The sequence below is a fragment of the Haliotis rubra genome, unplaced genomic scaffold, assembly GCF_003918875.1.
Source record: "Haliotis rubra isolate DU_JTF1 unplaced genomic scaffold, ASM391887v1 Scf228, whole genome shotgun sequence".
Taxonomy (NCBI): domain Eukaryota; kingdom Metazoa; phylum Mollusca; class Gastropoda; order Lepetellida; family Haliotidae; genus Haliotis; species Haliotis rubra.
The window spans coordinates 1,197,501-1,212,965 of record NW_025766314.1 but is presented as its reverse complement, the minus strand read 5'-3'; the positions used below and the strand labels follow the sequence as shown (position 1 = coordinate 1,212,965).

The 15,465-nt window shown below is 38.7% G+C and overlaps 1 protein-coding gene across 1 annotated transcript in view; it reads left to right on the top strand.

Annotated features, from left to right (window-relative positions):
• Positions 1 to 2,981: 2,981 nt before the first annotated feature.
• LOC124277836 (MLX-interacting protein-like) overlaps positions 2,982 to 15,465 on the top strand; it is an 82,605-nt gene continuing 70,121 nt past the window's right edge. The window contains exon 1 of the mRNA XM_046713550.1: positions 2,982 to 3,178. Within this exon, the coding sequence (XP_046569506.1) occupies positions 3,164 to 3,178 (15 nt within the window). The 5' untranslated portion in view covers positions 2,982 to 3,163. The remainder of the gene's footprint in view (positions 3,179 to 15,465) is intronic.

The window sequence follows — 15,465 nt, the reverse complement described above, 5'->3', positions numbered from 1 at the left end:
TGTTACGCAATGTGTTGATTCTCTGATGTTTTTAATTGAATATTTGGAAATTGGAATATGTTTTGTCCCCTTTACCCACTGACACACCCACTGACACACCCACTGACCCTGTAAACTATAAATAACCAGTTGACGTATCGGTCAGTCGTCGTCCATGCTAAATCAAAGCTATTTTACGACTATGTCCCAAATCTGTGTAATACAGTTATCTTGATGCCGTTCACATTCCAGCTGCATAGATCGGGTTATGGAAACCTGTTATGTTAAATATAAATTGATTGGAAGTTAAAACTCTACGACAATCCATAGTATATCTCCTTCTCCAATAGTCGTCCATATGTCTCCCCTTACCGTGATTATCCATGGTATATCTCCTTCTCCAGTGATCATCCATATTATATCTCCTTCTCAGTGATTATCATTGTGTCTCCCTTTACCGTGATTATCCATGGTATACTATGTAGTATCTCCTTCTCCAGTGATTATCATTATGTCTCCCTTTACCGAGATTATGAATATTATATCTCCTGTATATCTCCTTCTCCAGTGACTACCCATACTATATTTCATTCTCCAATGATTGTCCACGTCCCCCTTTACAGAGATTGTCCATTTTATATCTCCTTCTCCAGTGATTATCCATTCGTCTCCCATTGCTGTGATTATCCATATCATATCACCTCTTCCAGTAATTATTCACACACTTTCCTTTACTGAGATTATCCACATCATATATCCTTCTCCAATAATTACCAATGTGTCTGCATTTACCGAGATTATCCATATTATATATCCTTCCACAAGGGGCGGTGGGGTAGCGTAATGGTTCAAGCGTTGGCTCGTCACGCCGAAGACCCGGGTTCGAATCCCCACATGGGCACAATGTGTGAAGCCCATTTCTGGTGTCCCCCGCCGTGATGTTGCTGGAATATTGCTAAAAGCGGCGTAAAACCAAACTCAGTCAGTCAGTCAGTCCTTCCACAACGCTTAGCCATACGTCTCCCCTTACCGAAATTATCCATATTATATCTGGTTCTCCTATGATTATCATTATGTCTTCGTTTACCAAGATTATCCATATTATATATCCTTCTACAATGATTGGCTATACGTCTCCCCTTACCGAGATTATCCATAGTATATCTGGTTCTCCTGTGATTATCATTATGTCTCCCTTTAAGGAGATTATCTATATTATATCTGGTTCTCCTGTGATTATCATTATGTCTCCCTTTACCAAGATTATCCATAGTATATATGCATCTACAGTGCTTAGCCATACGTCTCCATTTGCCGAGATTATCCATGTTATCTCGCCCTCTGCCACGTTTATGCATATAAATTGTATATTATGATTATAATGTTATGTCTTCATCTCTTATGATTATCCACTCCAATAAAACAGAATTGCACTTATTGCCGTCAGTGAGTGAGTGAGTGAGTGAGTACGGTTTTACGCTCAATATTCCAGCAATATCGCTGCGGGGGACACCAGAAATGGGCTTCACACATTATGCTCATGTGAGGAATCGAACTCGGGTCTTCGGCGTGACGAGCCAACGCTTTAACCACTAGGCTACCCCACCGCCCCTTTTTGACGTCAGAAACAATGATTAAGATGGAATCCCCCCCTCACTCTAAAAGTATGAAAATGAACATGGAAATTAATAATTGATTTGCCTTTGCATGTGTTTGTGACAAGTACTTTCCTCTTCGCAAACAACTCACACATTTTACAATCATTGTCAACTTATGGGCTCTTATATGCATGGGTCCCAGTGGTCATGCAGCATCTTATGTATGCGTCTTCATAGTATATTCCCCCTTTATATTTTACATTTTGAATGGACCGCCTCCGTGGTGTAGTGGTTAGAGCGTCCGCCCGGAGAGCGGAAGGTCGCGGGTTCGATCCCCGACCGCGTCATACCAAAAGACGTTAAAATATGGTACTTGTTGGTCCCTGCCTGGCGCTCGGCATTAATGGGTACAACAAGGACTGGTCGGCTCGGAGTCAGTATAATGTGTCTGAGTGGGGTATTCATGCTTCACTGCGGCATGGTATCTCAGTGGGCTAGCACTATAAAACCAGCTTCAGTCTGGGCTAGTACAAGCAGCCGCACATACACATACACACGCATGCACGTCGTCATATGAGCGAAATATTCTCAAGCATGACGTAAAACCCAATTTCACCTCACCTCACCTCACATTTTGAATGTGTGTTTTATAATCCTTTTATACAATTCATCTTTAACAAATACATTTACAATATATGTATATTTAATTATCTTATGTACTTTTAATGCACTTTGTGATAAGCAATATATTGCTATTTTATGCAAATATCTTATGTCATTTCGTTCTACATCGTCTCTCATAACCCAATTTTGGGTGGCTGGCTGTAGCTATCAGTAAATTCTGTGTTTGTATTTTCATATTAAGAGGTGAGACGTGAAAAATGACACGTCCTTTAAACTAGTCGGGTTCTCTTTTTAGTGGCTTCTACTTCAGATTCGTCATGATTATGTACTTTAGTTTGTTTGCGACATGCAAGTGTTCGTGAGTTTTGCCAGTGTTGAAAACGCATTCACTTCCCGTCACTTCAGACTTTCTTAACACATGAAGCTGGGAATCCGAGACAGAAATGAAATACTGTTCAGAGTGAACACAAACACACACAAAAACACATCATATAGTATGACACCGTCTTCGCCAGCGAAACAACCGTGCTCTTGACGTCACCATAGCGGTTGACGTTTATGTCCGGAATAACCTTTTACGTTAACAAACAAAACATGCTTCGATATGACTGAAATTTTGTTAAAAACGACGTTTAGCGCAACTCATTCACTCATTCATGCCACTCTTTTCCAGTGGATCAGGCGATGTGCGATAAGGCAATATGGCCCATACGGGCCTCCGTAGATTTTGAGTCTGTATATTACCCGTTACGTGCGAAGGTAAGCGTGAATATTGTCAGACAACGCAAGCAAAGCTCTTGCTTGAGTTCTTAGTGGGCGTCTCATGAACCCCTCTTTGGTTACCACACCCAGGGGATCTTACATGGAATACTCGGTGGTGAACTTGGCGTTCAAGATTTTTGAGAATACTGAAGAGCGGGACCCCGGGGACCCGAAAGCACGTTTCTGGATCTGATAGGAATATGAGGATTATCACGGTAAGTGGACCAAGGATGTGATGTTATTGGTAATTAATCTTTTCTCGCGAGGATGAGAAGACAGATGATCCTGGTGTAAGTAATATGAATATTGAAAGGGTATATGACAGATATGTATCTATATATGCAATAATTTGTGGATTATCTGTTTATTTAATCGATTTATTGAAATTATTGATATTACGCGAGAATAATTGACGGAAGAAGAATTTCTTACTTATTTATTTTCATCGTGAATACTTTCTGAAGTAATGCCAACAAGTGGTGCATCAGTTCGTAACGGTATATATTTGTGATGTCACATTGCACATTGTGACACAGGAAATATGACATCACATTTGAAAAAGATCAAATTCCATATTTGAAATGCACTCTTCTAGTCGGTTTCTATTGTTTTCTGCACAAAAAGTGTTGCTTTGATTGGAATAATGTAGTTGACGCCGCTCCTTCATTAATGTTTCATTCGGCAGTGGTGCGGCATGGAAATCGGGTGTTTCAATCAGAAGTGGAATTGTGATGTACCCTATCTGAATGACCAATCATTGATATGATAAAAGCATTATGATAAACATAAACTGAAATAATAATCACCATACGTGTGCGTGTACGCGCGCGCGTGTTTTGACTGTGTAGGTGGGGCAGCTGTGTAGCGTTTGTTTTGTGTGTGTATATATAGATATATACTATCGAAAAACAAACCTACAAAGGTGACCGACCTACACAGTCACTCACGTCGTTTCCAATTCTGTTAAGCTGTTTTTGTTCTTTGTGAACATTCGGAGACACGCCAGAGCCATCGATGTCATTGTAAATCAGCATATCAGGATGTTGAATTTAATTATCTTTGATATAACACCAGATGAGGATAAATACTGCAGTAATTCACATTAAAGGCATTGAATCGTGTGTAAGTGTTGGTGTCAAGTTCCAAGATGAACAGTATTTCGTTTGTCCGGAAGAAATGAATGAACATGTTTAATGTTTAAGGAAGACACCAGACACTCTCCTCTTTTGTGTAACTTGTACACAGGAGAGACGTGTATTGTAATATGGTTGGTTACACACGCAGTGACGTCTCACTGCTCGATGTTTGCATAAAAATGACAACAAAAGACAAATGTGATGCCAACTTCTCCTTGTTGTTGAACAATATTCACAATTTCTGAAGTCCAGTTTGTTCTTTCCAAGAGGGGCGATTGGGTAGCCTCGTGGCTAAAGCGTTTGCTAGTCATGCCGAAGATCCGTGTTCGATTCTCCACATGGGTACAATGTGTGAAGCCCATTTGTGGTGTTCCCCGCCGTGATATTGCTGGGATATTGCTAAAAGCGGCGTAAAACTAAACTCACTCACTCACTCTTTCAAAGTATATTTAATGAGCGTCATCCACGGCTTCAGTAAAGCTGTCAAAATGTTTAACGGAAGACGTAGTACCAAACTTATGATAATAATAATATGATGTCCGATACAATTCTCTGTGTTGACTTTAACCGTTATGTTCTAGTGTTTGTTCTGGTGAATAATTGACTTGCCTTTAAAAGTGTTTGTAACCTATGGCACCATCACTAAATGACCTGCTTCTAACAATTGTCTTATGGTGTAATATGTAATAACTTTTGTCACAAATAAATTTAACAATATTCTCTCATTAACCTAAAGTTTGGATTCATTTGTTATCCAAGTTGGAATGCCCGAAATCGGGAAGTCAATATTCAAATAACAAAGGCGAGTACACCATGTGTCCATACGGCATAGCCCTTGATAGTATCAAGGGGTCAAGGTCAACGGAATATATCCTGGTTCCGTAGGAGTGTATGAGTACTTGTTTGATCCAGTTGTACTGATTCACTACAATCAGGGTTGAACGTTATCTCGCTGCCTCTCACAAGGCGTGAATTTCACTATCAGTCAGCCCGAAGGCGGGTGTTTCACATTATCTGATGCCATGACGAAATGTGACACTCATGCAGCACGTATCACGGTCACCCGGGAAGGTCTACAACGTAGCTGCGCGGGCAAACAGTGTAATGCGTACCCGGTTCAGATTTGTTTGATTAGGGGATTACGTCAGACAGGGACTTATTAAAGCTTTCAGAAAGTTATTTATAACAAATGTCGAGGACATTTCCAAATCTAAACTTGACGCAGTGACCATATAATTTCCGATGCAACTTCCCCTTTTGTACGGTATGTTATTTTCTGGTAAACACTTGACTTGCCTCTGAATGTGTTTGTGACGTATTTATGTTTGTTGTTTCACGCCATATAGCAATATTCCAGCTATATGGCTGCGGGGTATCTTCCCAAAAGACAGACTGCTTAAAACAACACAGTATAAGGCTTAATTAAGCTGTACCCTTGATAATAATGGTAAGTGCCCAGATGAAAAGACAACATTAGGTATAAACTATAGTTTTATCAATTCATGTAATGAATTATGATTTTTAAATTAAGACAAATTGCATCAACATATATTTGCCAGATCACATTTACTTGTGAATATTATCAAAAACACTTCTTTTTTTTCTGAACCTATCAAACATATGAGACCAAGCACCGTATTATTTTACGACTGCTGTCCGTAAATAATGGAGTCTTGATCAGACAATCCAGTGATCAACATAACTGATGGAGCAGGAAGCGCTCACCGTTTTGCGATCACCACATATCAGAACTATTTGATATTAAATCATAAACGTGTCTTTATAATAACAGTCGAAATCGAACAGTGGAATCGTCCTTTAGCAGGGATCCCATAATGATATAATTTGTTCCTTTTAATGAATTACATGTGTAGTCGCATACACATACATGGCAAACATGCAAAAGAACGTTTCAAGGTACAAGATTAAAAGGTACTTCAGTGCATTTCAGTTTAATGGTGAAAGTAATGGATGTACGCACTAGACTTTTACCAAGTCACGATCCGTGATAAATGGGGCGCGCCTAGTGGTTAAAGCGTTCGCTCGTTACGCCAAGTTCTATTTCACACATGGATACAATGTGTGAAGCCCATTTCTTGTGTCCCCTGCCAGGGAGGGGCGTAGCTGCCATTATAAAAACGAGCCCGGGCTTACACCTGATTGTTGCTAAAAAGGTTGGGCAAGCCCTCAATACTATTTAAATATAAAGCTTTGCAACATGTCGGGCTTACAAGAAAAAAAAGGCGCCTGCCTGCCGTGATATTGCTGGAATATTGCTGAAAACGCCGCAAACTATACTCACTCAAGGCCCGATAAAACATAGTGACGTCATTCCAGGCTATTCGTCTCACATTGTCCATCCGATCCCTTTTCTAGGTACCTTGTTCGATAACCGAAAACATAATTACCGATATCTGTAGGACGTTAACCTAAGAAACACGTGGGCTACATCCGGCCTTAAATCGGGGTATCTCAAACACTTCCCAATATTCCCAAGCCTTGTGTACACTATTCAATAACCTGCACAGGAAACAGCTGATTCTACTCAATCACATCGCTGCTATGTAACCCCGGTATTTACTTCCTTCACTCGGTCAGTTTGCACCGCATCTACTACAGAAAGTTTACATGTGTGTAGAGATGTCCCAAGCACGTGCGATCACCCCCGTGGCTCACTAAATAGGTACTGAGTGGAATATTTCAAAGACGTAATCGGTGGGGCTGGCTATTTTGAGTTGCACAGGGGCGTGTCACGCTTAGAAACAGCGTTAGAAAGACATATAGGTATAAAGACCCTACCCTATAAAGACCCTTCATACCTATATGTCTTTCTAACGTTAGTTTCTAAGCGTGACACGCCCCTGTGTTGAGTTGTACATATGTTCCTGTATTTTCGTCGGGGTGGCATGCCGTCAACGTTCTCCTAACATCTGGAATCATAGCAGGTGATGTGGGGTAGCCTTGTGGTTAAAGTGTTCACTGGTCACGCCGAAGACCCAGTTTCGTTTCACCACATGGGTAAAATGTGCTTGAATATTGCTAAAAGCGGCGTAAAACCATACTCACTCACTCAGTAATCAATAGCATAACTATTTGATAGTGATTCGTAAACACATATTTATGATAAAGTAAAAATCCTACACTATCCTATCTAAAAACCATTGTATAAGGCTTTGCAACCTTCCTGTTAAAAATCCGTCCTTGAATTTCACCTGTGAGCGTTTCTTTTCGCAGAGATAGGGCTGAGTATTCCCATGCTACATATAGGGCTCACTCGTGACAGTCATTCTCATATCATTAACATACAGTACCTATTTGGTGAGGGGAGTTTTGGGCTCTGTTCCAGTTACATTACATTTCGCATATTCAGTGATCCATTTATAAACTTTATGTCGCTCTTTGCGTTTTACGCCCAGTGGAATTTATTGCGGCAGATGACGATGAAGCTCTGGCGTTTGACTTTTTATAATCATTAATCACGGACAATACATTTTATGCTATGTTTCATGTAATTGACTCAAGCAGCGTTACAGGAAGTCCGGTAGACTCGAGATGACCATTTCTGATGACAAATCCCTTTGTTACAAAGCTTGAGTAATACGTACTCTTTCTTACCCTTTTACCAAGGGTGGGGTAGCATAGTGGTTAAAGCGTTTGCTCGTCATGTCGAAGACCCAATTGGTACAATGTATGAAGCCAATTTCTGGTGACCCGTGAGGGGCGACGGGTAGCCTTGTGGTCAAGCGTTCACTTGTCACGCCAAAGACCCGGGTTCGATTCCCAACATGGGTACACTGTGTGAAGCCGATTTCTGGTGCCCAGCTCCGTCATAATGCTGAACAATTGCTAAAAGCGGCGAAAAACCATACTCACTCACTCCCCTGCCGTGATGTTGCCAGAAGCTTGCTTAAAGCGGCCTAAGACAATACTCGCACACCCACCCCTTCCTCCCCGTGTGTTACGACACGTTCTGAAGACGTGCTGACGTTCATGTAGAATGTACGTGGACAGTAGATAACCACAAGCTTACCCTGAGTATGTAGAGGCATGTATGGTTTATTGGCCAAAATCTTAAGATAAGCGCTTTAATAAAGATCCCGCTATCAAACGTGTAATAACCCAAAGGTATTCTGGCGTTTTGCCAACGTGATGGAATCTAATGACGTCACAAGAACACTCTTTGTGTCTCAAAATAACTAAGTGCTTGTTTTCGAATATGGGGTTATAGCCCGTATTTTGAATTGAAAATAATATTGTTGTAAATTGTAAATAGCATTGTTATAGCGCGTGTTTCTTTAATGTGAATACTTTTGTCATGTTAAAAACTGTATATAAATATGCTTTCAAGCGTGATTTCGTGTATATATAATGGCCTTGTGTATATGTGTGAAGTGGTCTTAGAACACTTTATAGATCGGGGCCCTGATTCTACAAACCCTGTTCTCAGATTGCATGTTAACAGCCGGGCAAAAGAAAGAGTGTGTCTGAAAAGTCGATTTGACAAATAGTTCTGAAAACTTTATGAAAACGTAACTAGATTGAGAACAGTCAGATGAGGAAACACAAAGAAACCGACTTACAAAAGAAAATACACACTTGGTGCTTTGGGATTATTTTTAAAAAGCAAACTGAAAGGCACAATCAAAACATTTTAAAAATGATTTACGTTGTTTATTTTTAAAATTATTCCAGTACCAGGCTAGCTATTCTCGAAACGTTCGTAGCCCTACGAACTTCTTAAGCTCATTCTTAACACATTGGCTACGATCGAAGTTAAGAATTCTTAGGGATACGAACGTTTCGAGAATAAGGGTCCAGGTGTTTACTTTTAACACATTACGTCGATCGAAGTTAAGAATTCGTTCGAACGTTTCGAGAATAAAGGATCCAAGTGTTTACGTTTTTTGTACGTCAGTTTACACTTCCCGTTTGAAAAAAATTCTTGTTTGTTTAAGAAAATCCACAAAATATACATGTACGCGCTCCTTTTGCCGGTAAACAAATGTTTGTGCGCTTTGAGCATCCTTATGTTTGGAAATAGCGCTATATAAATGCACTATTATTATTATTATTATTATTGTATTTCCTCACTCGGGAAAAAGAACCAAGAACTTAGAACATGTAGCCTTAGCTTCTAGACTATCAGAATTACTTCATAATTCATGCAATATCCACTTGTAGTGAAAACATCCTAACTGGTGTCAATACAAAGTGCAAGTCAACTACTGAAACAGCGCCATCAAAACTCATTGGATGCTATGTACTATGAATTAAACAAATGTTTACTGTGACTATGACGTTTTTATGGTTTTGAATGCATTTAAATTTATTGCCAGGTATATATATACTCATTCGGAAGTTTCTATTGTCGAAACTCGCCCCTTGAAATTGTTATAGTTACTTTTTAGATGTTGTGTCAGATTATTATATGTTTATTCACAATGCTCGTGTCAGATTTGAATGCAGGAACTTCCACAATAAGTGTGGAATTGTAAAGAAATGATTAAGTTTTCGTAAACATTAGAAGGGCCATAGTAAAACTGAAACATGTTCCATTTTATGAGGATTGACATCAGATAATTAAGTGCAAAACAGACCTTCTGTTTTGTGAAAGTTTAGAATATTCATATCATGAACAAATGCTTTATAAATATTAGGATACCTCTTGTATACAGTGGACTGATCCACCGTGCTGTTCGGAAACAAGTCACCACTGCATTGTTATACACATCTAATCACTATTATAGTGAGTGAGTTTAGTTTTACGCCGCACTCAGCAATATTCTAGCTATATGGCGGCGTTCTGTAAATAATCGAGCCTGGACCAGACAATCAAGTGATCAATAAGATGAGCATCGATCTGCGCAATTGGGAACCGATGACATGTGTCAACCAAGTCAGCGAGCCTGTCCATCCGATCCCGTTAGTCGCCTCTTACGACAAGCATGGTTTGCTGAAGATCAATATTCTAACCCGGACCTTCACAGGTCCACTATTATATGATTAGCGAAATAAATTTACACGTCATTGTACAAATTTTGACATTAAAGTCCCCAGCCAAGTCATCACTAAAAGAATACAACTACACGGTTTTGCTTATATTATCTAAGCTATAACAGTATTTATCTCTAATGAAGTATTTCGCATAATACACAACTACTAATATTTAGGGGCGGTGGGGTAGTCTAGTGGTTAAGGCGTTCGCTCGTCACGCCGAACACCCGGGTTCGATTCCCCACATGGGTACAATGTGTTAAGCCCATTTCTGGTGTCCCCCGCCGTGATATTGCTGGAATATTGCTAAAAGCGGCGTAAAACCAAACTCACTCACTCACTAATATTTATCTGAAGAATATCTTTTTTCTGCATTGTTACCTTTTTTCGCCACAAATTCATGACCAAAATTACGACCTTATTACAGTCATCATTTAACTGATGTATTTAAAAAAAATAAAATAACCAAGCCATAAATTCGTTTTAACTAACTTGCAGAAAATTATTATAGTAAGTAGGAAGTACTTATAGCTATATATTGTAAAATTCAACAACAGCTCAATTACTACTTACATGCTGGGGTTTTTCAAGAATGTTTTCCCAATGCCTGTTAACCACAACGATGAACCGAACACATTATCCAGTAATTTAAATTATGACAAAATTGATAATTTTGGGCGTCATTTATCTAGAGAAGAATTCCAGAAGAGTATTTTACAACTTTAAAATATTACAGCATCCTGCTCGGATAAACTTACAGCAGAATTGTTAAGAGTCGAGCTTTTTTAAAGATTTCAAATATTCCACAGAAGTGAACACTGGACATACGGGTACCGCTCCGCAAACGGGGCGCAAACAATGATATACCTAAGTTACATATTGACTTCTAAGAAGAGACTCGTGGTTCCTAATGTTAAAAAGTTCATGATCTTCCATTTTTAATACAATTCCAGCAACAGAATCATATCATGCTATTTCTGTATGTACGTTCTAATTATCTAATTCCTGTTCAAATAAAACACTTAACCCCCACCCCACCCAATTTGCTAAGGATTTAGAGCAACAGAAAACTAGCCATATGAATTGCTGTATCTAGTCTCTTTAATGTGATAACTACTATTCAGTGAAATGTACTGCATAGATTTCTCCTCATTATGTATCAGATTTAACCCCCATGGTTATTACTGCAGTGTTGTTCATACGTTTTCAGTTTTGTGAACATTTTAATGTTCATAAGAAAATAAAAAATAAATAAATACAATACAAGAGAGAGAGAGAGAAAGACAGAGAGAGACAGAGAGAGAGAGAGAGAGAGAGAGAGAGAGAGAGAGAGAGAGAGAGAGAGAGAGAGAGAATATTTTAATCTGTATCGAGCGTTGGACTTCCTGGCATCTTTACCATGTGACAAATTACTATATTTAATCTGTCTTGTCTGTCCAGAGGCAGATCCGAGTGGCGTGACCTTTGACCACCCACGTGAAAGTTTATTATATTGTCTCCCAATCAAATTATTATATTTTTGTGCGTTTAACTTACAATGCTTTGCAATAGTTAATGTTTCGGTAAAAAATAGCATTTTTGTGGTGGGATTTCAAAGGTTGGATTCAGTAACAATACTACTGACGTGTTTGGAACAACACATTTACATAATCAGTGGTCGCCACATATGTTCCTTAATCCCCATTCCAGTTTCATTCTTTGTGAGTAAATTAGCATACGGGGGTGGTATACAAATACTCCCCGAAACCATTTGTTTGCTTCTTATTTCGGACGACAGTTTTCGAGCACATGTTTCTGATAGCAAATGCTTGTATATGAAATTGGGGCGGTGGGGTAGCCTAGTGGTTAAGGCGTTCGCTCGTCACGCCGAAGAAACGGGTTCGATTCCTCACATTGGTACAATGTGTTAAGTCCATTTCTGGTGTCCCCCGCCGTGATATTGCAGGAATATTGCTAAAAGCGGCGTAGAACCAAACTCACTCACTCACTGTATATGAAATTGCGAAATGTTTACACTCTGCACAAATGGACAAAAGACGTGTATGGCTATTAAAAGCAATGGCGGAACCTTATCTTGAAATGAAAAAGCGATTTGAATGGGAAAAGCGTTGTGGTTGTGAACGGTTTTTTTTGTAAGTGTATGTAAGTATATTACGTCACCGTCTGAGAATGTATTGTTTCGATTATCTTCCGAAGCAAATTCCATAGGGAGAAGAGGGAAGTTCAGTGGTTAAAGTTATATGAACTGGATCACGGAATATCAGGGATGACACCGGGTGTTTGCAATATGCATTCTTTACAGAACAAGAGTGAGTGAGTTTAGTTTTACGCCGCTTCTAGCAATATTCCCGCAATATCACGGGGGATGACACCAGAAATGGGCTTCACACATTGTACCCAGGTGGGGAATCGAACCCGGGTGCTCGGCGTAACGAACTAACGCTTTAACCACTAGGCTACCCCTTTGGACAAGAAGATTGTATTCAAAATATCAGACTTTAAGGCAGTTTTACATAAGATGTTTTTCATAACATTATTTCATTAACATATCTTTCCTAATTATTAAAGGCCCGGGAATTTAGAATATAGAAACATTTTGATGCAATTGAAACATATATTAAATGTAAAACTTCGAATTCAAAAACACCATACACCGATGGTGGTGAATGCGAAACCCCTCTTAAGTACATCTTCGGCTATTTATGGGTTAAAAATTAGCAAGTTCAAGTATTCAGTACCCATCAACAAGATATGCCAGGACATGTCACATTATGACACCATGTCGGAATTATGACTAGGCATCAAGGGTGTGTATAAGGGTGACAATGATGACCACCCTAGCCCCCATTATATAAAAAAGGATGGCAACAGATTCCCCCTTTCAAGTGACATTTAAATAAATACATGTATCACAGTTGACCCGAGTCAAACAGACCATTTTTACATGTAAACTGTTCCGTGAATTCCCTTACAGGTGAATTGATACTGAATTTGTACATAAATCTTATACGGAAGAAAACATTATATAAAATATACTAAGAAACACGAACATGAATACTCTTCTCTAAAATAATTCCGTTCCGTTTTCAACACTTCCCGGAACTGCAAACAGGGGAGACAACCGCTACTGAACATTGAAATAGAGTAACCTCCCTTTTAATGCGAGCAGACGACCCTGAACAACAAACAATTTAAGTTGTTGCTTACAAGGAGAACCAACCAACATCTGCACAAGAAAGTCAAAGGTAAAAACTCAGCTTTGAATGAACATTTTGCGCGTGTGTGTAAATTTGCACATCAGGGAGAATATCAGAGAAATCTTGTGCAGCTCGGGTTTGTCCAACCCTTGCGAGTGTTCGTTCTGAGCAAATAGTTTGAATAACAAATATTGTTCTATTTTCTATGTTGAATACATTTCGTGGCAGGGAACGTATGTTGTACCGATACCGTGAACACACATCCATCACAATGATTTAACGTATTTGCTTAAGTAGGCGGCACAATTTGCCAACCCTGCTCAAAGACATGTCAATTTCTTAATGAAGATATTTTGTTAAACGTTTGATGATACAATCCGTGTGATATAGGGCAATATATTGCGATTCAGGTACCCGTATTGCGATCTGTATTGCGATATATTGCGAACTTAAGTCTTTTACAGTGAGTGACTCTAATATTGTACATGTCGATCCAATTGTCTACATTCCCTAAACAGTAAACATATATGTTATTGTTCTGATAACAGCAATCTCAAAATTAGGTTGCATAGTCATGGCTTCTATGTTTCTTTTTTATACAGTTAATAGTATTACAGTATGCCGTTTTGTCATTGAATAACGGATGAAAACGTGTTGTGAATGAAAGTATGTGTAAATATTAATTTGAACATAAAGATAATCACAAAAACTCCATGTATGTTCTTTACCCAATATACTGGTTCTCAGAAAAATATTGCAATGCGTATCGTTTGAAAAGCGTATTGTAATACCGTTCAGTCCTAATTATCACAGGTTGTTGGTTAATTATTTGGAGATTATCATACGAGCACCGAGGAATCCCATTGCCTATCCGTCATCCGAGTTGTGAGTATGTTATTATTTATAATGCCCAAAGCGCTTCTGTCATGTGCGAATCTCAGACTTACCTATCCCAAACATAAATATCTGTTATGCTATCCTGTAGTCGGATCGACGTGATATCAAGCGTTTGAGTGTACACTGCCCTGGGAACCATTGTGTTTGAGTGGCATATGTGGGACTGCCTTTACACAATTCATGTTTCGTATAATATTAAATATAATATTAAATATGATATTATATTAAATTCTCCCATTGATCAGTGTCCGTTTCCCAGTTAGCTTAAATCATGTTCAGTAAATAGATTCCAGTTTAAAAACACACACCTTGTGTTGTCACAAGATTTTACAAGCGCTTCATATATTCATATCCAGGTCTGTTGAGTGTGAAAACCGGTATCGGTAATCTGAAATACTAACCTTTCTTGAAACTATTTTTTGGATCTGATTGTGAATGACGTGTTATAAGAAAGGCTATTGTACATTATAAATCGAAGCTAGCAATTAGATTGACAGTGTAACATTCGTAATTTTTTTAGAAATGACGGTTTCTTTTATCAAACTATTGTACATTTCTTTTATCAAACTATTGTACTTGTAAGTTGAGTGCACAATATACTCAAATATATTACTCATTCTTCTTCTTTTTTACTTTCACGTATATAGTTGTCTTGTTATTCCTCCATGAAATTGTGAAATAATTAATTCTGATTTTAAATGAATTAGGGAGATAACTGAGACGAGAATCTGAATAATATGTTCCATCCAGTGGGAAAATTTGTTCGTATCGAGATTGACGACCGTGACTGATTGATAATTAAGTTTAATAGGTGATCGGGCAACTAGACCCATGTACACCTTGCCCATCATCAGTTTGTAAACTTTATAAAGTTGTAAAACTTCCACACGCTTTAATATAACCAAGAATGACATTTTGACATCATGGCGAACGATGTTCCTTGAGCACAATACTCCAGCCAATGAGATGTCAATATTGAGAGCTGTAAGTGATTCCACCATCGCGTTACGTTGATATACTGCATATTTTGGGCAATGCAGTAAATAATGAGCCACACAATCTAGCTGAATACACACTGTGCAGTTTGCAGAAATATCTTTATTAATAATATAATATTAAGATATGCCCCAAGACCACAATGCCCAAGACGAAGTCTGGTTAAAAAAACCCTCTTCTCTACGAGTGCTTCGAAATAATTTTGATTGAGACACAAAAGGTTCGATGCCAAAGAGATGGCGTCCTTTTAAGGATGAGGTCCATCTCTGTTACCATTTCTCT